Source organism: Antrostomus carolinensis, unplaced genomic scaffold (assembly GCF_000700745.2).
Source record: "Antrostomus carolinensis isolate BGI_N321 unplaced genomic scaffold, ASM70074v2 scaffold7655, whole genome shotgun sequence".
In the NCBI taxonomy this organism is placed as follows: Eukaryota; Metazoa; Chordata; class Aves; order Caprimulgiformes; family Caprimulgidae; genus Antrostomus; species Antrostomus carolinensis.
Window position 1 is genome coordinate 30,767 of NW_010317022.1, and position 7,284 is coordinate 38,050.

Here is a 7,284-nt window from a genome sequence, read left to right on the forward strand (position 1 = left end):
GGACAGGGGAACAGCTTTAAACAAATTACATTCTAATATATCTCCCTCTTTTTTTAAGTTCTTTTCTAAAGAGCTGCTTGGTTTTCAGCTTCATAAACTGACATTTTTTTCTTATTACAGTCAAGTAAAATTAAGAAGGGAAGCAAAGGGGACTGTACTGTACTTAAGCCTACACTGATGGCAGCTGTACCTGTAAGTATGCAGAAGTGGATATGTTTAGCAAAAAAATGATGCTTTCTAACTTGTTAATGCTCGAAAAATCTCTTTACTAACATTTATTTCTTTTAATGTGTAACTTTCATGAATAGGAAAAAAGCAGAATATAGGAATCACAGTTGTCATTGCTTGAATGGAGTATTGATGCTGCGGATGAGCACAAGAATATATGTATGCTAAAGCCAAGACCCTTTTTGATCCAAAACTGTAAATGTCTTTTAATAGTTACCAGTAATGTTTTACTGGGCTACTGGTACAACAATAGGATACAAAAAGTCTTTGACATTCACAGTCTGAAACTCCCTTTTTGCACAGGGAGAAAGCAGGGTGGCTTTGGCTGAGACAGTGTGGTTGGAGCTGAGTTACAGAATTTAGCAAGTCAAGCTGTGCTGCCATAGATGTTGGGGTGCCCAATCTCAGCTGCTTGTCTCCAAAGTAACCCTTAGGCTAAGTCTCTCCTGCTGTTCTTGGGGTAAGCAGGCCATGCTTAGTCTCCTCTTACAAGAAAAAGCGATCAGGAGATTGTAACTCCTATTACTTCTGCAGCTTATGTTGGTCTTTGGGTGCCTTTTCAAAATTAACTGCAGAACAGTGATAATGCTGAACACCACCTAAATGTCTTGATTCTATGGACTTACTATCACAAAGAAGTTATCAGAGGAAAAAATAAAATTTAAACCAATGGTCCATGTTCAGTTGATAGGATCTAAACTTCAACAATCTACAGCAAAGAGCAAAAACTTTCTGAAAGCCCTAGTAGGAATGCCACTTACATGACATCATCTAATAAATATTTCCCTCCCTAGAACTACTGTCTTGCTTTTATTGTCAAAACATCATAACATCACCAGTGATTAGAACATACAAGGGATGAAATGGAAAATAATTCTAACAGAATCCAGAGACACAAATATTTTGAAATATTTGATTCACTCAAAAAATTGTAATAAGGGTTAATAGTTCCTTCCAGCCTTCCTAATTCTGAATACCTTGTCATGCCTCGGTAGTCTTTCCAAAAAGCTACAATTAATTCTGCTTTAAGATATTTGCCTGGCTTTTGGAAATTACTAGATGATATTCTGCAGGTTAAATGGGCTGAAAATAGTGTACAGTTCTTCTGAAATTCTAGTTTGTCTAAATCCCAATCATGAAGATTTGAAGAAACTAACCAAAAACACTAATGAGAGTGGTTTCTAGTAAGATTTTAATATTTTGATCTCTGATATTTCAAAGTACCTAATTTTCATAGCTTTATTTTCAATTTTAATTTGACTTTTGTTAGAAAGCATGTAAATAGGTCAAAGCATTGTGCTCTGTAACAAACTTGAAGGAGCCAATCCTTAAACTTCTGTTAAAATACTTCACCGGGTATATGCTCTATAAATTGACTAACTGATCACACATTAAAAGCATTACAGTTAAGCACTGCCTAACCAATAACGCCGACATTTTCACTCTTACTGCATTAGCCATTTTAAAGGAAGAATAATAGGGGTTTCTTATTTTTAACGTGGAATTTAATTTACACATGCTGGTCAGTTCTATGTGGTAATTTTCTTTGCTTTTTTAACACTTTGTAGGAAATAATGGACAGAATTTATAAAAATGTAATGAGTAAAGTTCAAGAGATGAACTATATTCAGAGAACTTTGTTCAAAATAGGCTATGACTACAAATTGGAACAAATCAAGAGGGGATATGATGCACCTCTGTGTAACGTGTAAGTATAATTCATGGTCCAAGTGTAATTTTTTCCTTGTGATTTGTTGAGACAGTCTAAAAGAATAATTATCTAAGCTATCTGACATCAGACAGTTCTCATCCAACATGCAAATATAATCTAATGATTTACTGAAATAATCCAAGTTCTTACTGGAAATGGGTAAGATATTTAATGATAGGAATGACTAATCTTCAGAACAGATGACTAGTTTTCATTGGATTGGGGTTTTTTTAAGTGATAAAATTGGAATGTTTGTTTAGTTAAGTTACAGGAATTCTGCCATCTTTGAGTGTTACACAAGAGGTAACGCTTTTGATTGTCCTTGCTGTCCACTAAAATCTTCTAGTGATTAAGTTAATTTTTAAGGTGTTCCAGATAGGAAAGAAGGAGGTGTGTGTCTTTTTCTTTTTATAAAAGTGAGCTGAGTGAATGATTTTTAATGCTTTTTCTTTCTTTCAAGACTACTGTTTAAAAAAGTAAAGGCCCTCCTGGGAGGGAATGTCCGTATGATGCTTTCTGGAGGAGCACCACTCTCACCTCAGACACAAAGATTCATGAACATCTGTTTTTGCTGTCCTGTTGGTCAAGGCTATGGACTAACAGAAACATGTGGAGCTGGAACAATTACAGAAGGTAGTTAAAATGCTTATGGAAATATGTAAGTTAAGATACAGATATATACATTAGGGTTTGGTGGGGTTTTTTTTTGTAAGCTGTAGTTCTTAACTGCAGTAAAGAGATAAGATACTGCCCTATTTATGGTTTGAGTTTATATTTCAAATGACAAAAATATTTGTTCTCTTCCTAAGTTGCCGATTACAGCACTGGCAGAGTTGGAGCTCCTCTTATTTGTTGTGAAATAAAATTGAGAGACTGGCAAGAAGGTGAGAGTATTAAATGTTTTGATTTTAGAGTAGCTAATTTAACCACTGCTTAGCTGTTTTCTTTGTCTGCTTAGCTACGTGTAGCATATGAAGTAATTGTTCTTAATCTTTTATAAGTCATCAATTTGTATGGATTAACTTTAAGATGAAGTTTCAAAATATTTTCTTGTGTGGGGATTTTCTTGTTTGCAGGGGGATATACTAATAAAGACAAGCCTAATCCAAGAGGAGAAATTGTAATCGGTGGACCTAATGTCTCAATGGGATATTTTAAAAATGAAGAGAAGACAACAGAAGAGTTCTCTACTGATGAGAATGGTCAGAGATGGTTCTGTACAGGAGATATAGGGGAATTTCATCCGGATGGGTGTCTGCAGATCATAGGTTGGCCTCAATTTTTGGCATCTTAATATATTACAAGATCTTGACTAAGCATAATTATAAGCATGCTATTAATCCTGTTGGCTTTGCCAGGGCTAATCTACTTAAGGTTATCTGCTTGCAGAATCACAGTGCAAAACACATTCCCAAAAGTCCTCACAGCTGTAGGAAAATTTTGGAAGTGATGGCATTTCCTGTGACATTATCACTATCTAAATTTAGCACATAGATTTAAAAGAACATATGTAAAATTAATTTTTGGTATTAATTACAAAGCTTTTAAATCCGAGTCCCCATCACTTCCATACAAGTTGTGTGACAGGAACTGTAGTGCGATAAAAACTTTATAAAGGCTTCTATAACAAAGTTGGCAGAATATATACATGCTATTAGCTGCTTTAAAATTTTAATAAGATGCTTTAATTCATGTTTATTAAAAATCTTGTGTAGCATTGCACAGAATACATATATAGTGGCTTTGCAAATGAGACTGTGGAAATACAAAAGTTTAAATGGAACAATTTTTTAAATTTTTTTAATTTTTTTTTTATTTTTTTCCCCTTTTCTTTCCCCCTAACTCCTAGATCGTAAGAAAGACTTGGTAAAACTACAAGCAGGAGAATATGTATCTCTAGGCAAAGTAGAGGCAGCACTGAAGAACTGTCCATTGATTGACAATATCTGTGCTTATGCCAAAAGGTAAGAGTGATATTACTTCAGAAACTCTGTTTAAGGTAAACATGAAATATAGGCTCTGACCCACTTCTCTGATGATACACTATAGCTTTCCATGGTTTCCACTGAACAAACCCCATCACTGAAGAAGCACAGGTTCCCAGATTCCCTAAAACCTGAAGAAATTACCTATGTTTTTCTGCTGGCATTTCTCCTATCCTAATACGTTCCAGTTCCATCCCATCCCTTCCCCAAACAGGTATCATTATATTTAGCACGTGTTTTGGCTTTCTGTCAGAATACCAGAGAAAAGTTAATCTGGACACTTTGCACCTGATCCAAAGCTTTCCACTGACTTTTGGAAATAATCCTGGTCTCTCCTCCCCTTCCCCTCAACAGCACACTACATACAGGGAAACTGAAGAGAACTAGCTAAACATGGCATGTAGCTGGGAAGTTAAACTGAGATGTGCACTCATGAAATGACAGCAAGGCATGATACTGATCAAACCTAACACTCTCAAACAACTTAGAATACCTTTGATAAGTCATCAGTTGTGAAGACTTAATGTACAAGGAGGATTCTGTATGGGGGAGTAACTACAGTGCAGAACACACTGTGGATCTGTGTATCTCACATCAAGTAAGTATTTTATGCCCTGACATGAAGTGTTAACTGTTTGGATCTTTTTTCTTTCCTCCTCTTGCCATCCTGGGGTAGTGACCAGTCTTACGTGATCAGTTTTGTGGTTCCTAATCAGAAGAAGCTGACAGCATTAGCTGAGCAGAAAGGCATCAGTGGAACCTGGGTAGATATTTGTAACGACCCTACAATGGAAGCTGAAATACTGCGAGAGATTAAAGAAGTGGCAAACAAGAGTAAGTAAATTGGCATATTGTACTAGCCAGTCTCATGGTGCTTATCCAGCAAAAAATTTCAGTTTTCCTCACTGCTTTTCCTTCTTCCTGCTGCCTCTGTATGTGCCAAAACAGTTTAATCAGAGGCAAAGACCACATCAAAATGTTGTCTCTTATCCCAGGAATCGACATACTTTTTGGTCATATTAACTACTTTATCCTTTTTTATTTTCTAAAAAAATCTGAATTTTTTTCAATGACATTTTAGAGACAGGTTGCTTGTCTAATACAGTTAAAATAAGGGCCAAAAGAGCTTTCAATTTGTAAGGGAAGTTACAAGACATTTGCTGATAAGAAAACCAGTTAAGCAAGAGATTTCAAAGCTTTCTTTACCCACACAACTTTGTTCCCTACAGCTTTGAACAACCACGATCCTTGTGGTTGTAATGGCTTAAAAGCCTGCTACTCCTTGCTGTGGAACAGAGTGATCAAAATCAATCCTTTATGGGGCCAAAAATTAACAAACTGACTGGGGAAAAAAGTCTCTAAAGCACTCAGCACCTCATACAAGGTAGTAGTAAAACTGGACTTAAGCACGTGCTAAGTGCTGCCTCTCAAACCTTAGAGAGGAGAATCTGCCCTTTGAAACAGAGAAAACGGGGAATAAGGGGCATTATTAAGCTTTGCCTTTAAAAAAAAATCTGTAGGTCTCAGACTTGGGTTTAAAGATTTTAATCCGTTTTTTTCTATCATGAACTAGAAAAATTACTATCCATATATCTTTATTTATTCAAAATCTTTGCTAGTAATCTACCACTGAGAAACAACTAATTTATTTTAAATGTTTTCCCAAAACTATTGTAAAGAGATCATTCTCATTGTTAGCAGAACATAACGCACCTTCACCACGAGCAGGCATATGTCTAAATAAGATGAAACAGCACATTACAGTACCAGTCTGAAGTTGGAGAGATGGAGGAGCTCCTGGGGACAGACCTAGAGCCAGAGATGCCATCTGTCCAGCATGTGCTGCCTCCTAGAGGCTATGCCGCCAGTTGGCCTAGAAATTCAGCTTTAAGCCTGTGGATGTGGGATCCTACTACAGACCCTAGATGCAGGAGCTGAATGCAAAGTCCATCCAGTATTGCACCCACGCAGCAGCCCTTCTCCCTGAAGCAGTTACCCACCTCATCCTTTGCTTACCCCTCGCTGGTCTATTGCCTGGGCAAGAGACAGAAGCAGCTTTGGTTGCAACTGAGGCTGTGCGTGTGCCGAGCCAGTGCTTCCAGCTGAAGGGAAAATAAGTGACTAATGTAACAAGAATACAGAGAAATCCTTTTTATTTTGAACTCTAAACAAACTCTTAAGAAGAAAGAATTTGGGAAAGAATCATTCAAACATGGAAAGTATAGGAGTACTTAATGATAATTTAAATATGAAGCACATCTGACTAGTCTGAGTTAATCTAGTTATTATTACATTCCTATAATAAATACTTCAGTGTATCCTCTTGTGACAGTAGTCTCAGATCTTCAGGCTACATACTCATTTGTTGCAAGCTCTAGATTTTACACTGACACACCCAATACAAGCTATAAGTACAGTCTGTTATTAGGATATTTGCATTCTAACCAGCACTCAGCATTGGTAAAAGATTAGATTTGCTTGTGGCCCTTCTCTAAGGTTACTTCATTAAGTAGAACACCATGTTATACAAGCTACAGGGTGCTCATCTTAGATTTTTAGGTAGCATGAATTAGTATTTCATTTGGCTCTGTAATCATAGTCATGCTTTTGTTTCTTTTTGTCCCTGCAGTGAAATTAGAAAGGTTTGAAATACCCATCAAAGTACGGTTAAGCCCTGAACCATGGACCCCAGAGACTGGGTTAGTAACAGATGCTTTCAAGCTGAAAAGGAAAGAACTGAAAAACCATTACCTCAACGACATCGAAAGAATGTATGGAGGCAAATAAACAAGTTATGTTGACCAGACAGCTGTGCAGATGGTTCCTTCTCATGCCTCAATACTGGATGCCTGCAGATATCACACATTCGGAAAATACACCAAATGGATGAATGTTTCTGTAATCAGAGTCTATCTTAGACTCCAAATTCTTAATTATTAGCAGATTAGATACTGATGGTCTTCATAGAGTTTCTTGTGATCATCTCCAGTTTTGAGACAGACATCATTATATGAAGCAGTATGACCAGGTAATTTTATTATTATTGATTCTCTAGCATATTCAGACTGTTTGCAACTTCTCCTTAATTCATTCTGAAGTCTGGCTTGTATTTCAAAGAGAAAAATTAATGTAATTGTGATGATTCTTCTGTCATAGTAAGATGCTTAGCAAGGGAGGAAAAACAAGTATTTAAAGTCTACTCTTCTCCATTTAAAAACAGTATGACAACATTAGTCAAGAACTTGCTAGAGATCACTAATAATGCACTGCTTGAGAATGGATGGATTCTTCTGCACATCAGTTAGTGTCTTGAATATTTACAGTGCCTAAAAAAAATATATTAAGTACACTTACTGAAAT

At 36.4% G+C, this 7,284-nt stretch overlaps 1 protein-coding gene across 3 annotated transcripts in view; it reads left to right on the top strand.

The window, feature by feature from the left end:
- ACSL4 (acyl-CoA synthetase long chain family member 4) overlaps positions 1-6,726 on the top strand; it is a 13,196-nt gene extending 6,470 nt beyond the window's left edge. For all 3 annotated transcript variants that reach the window (XM_010168438.2, XM_010168439.2, XM_010168437.2), the window contains exons 7-14: positions 121-192; positions 1,797-1,936; positions 2,400-2,572; positions 2,749-2,823; positions 3,016-3,207; positions 3,789-3,903; positions 4,601-4,758; positions 6,554-6,726. In XM_010168438.2, the coding sequence (XP_010166740.1) occupies positions 121-192; positions 1,797-1,936; positions 2,400-2,572; positions 2,749-2,823; positions 3,016-3,207; positions 3,789-3,903; positions 4,601-4,758; positions 6,554-6,711 (1,083 nt within the window). In that variant the 3' untranslated portion in view covers positions 6,712-6,726. The remainder of the gene's footprint in view (positions 1-120; positions 193-1,796; positions 1,937-2,399; positions 2,573-2,748; positions 2,824-3,015; positions 3,208-3,788; positions 3,904-4,600; positions 4,759-6,553) is intronic.
- Positions 6,727-7,284: the final 558 nt, after the last annotated feature.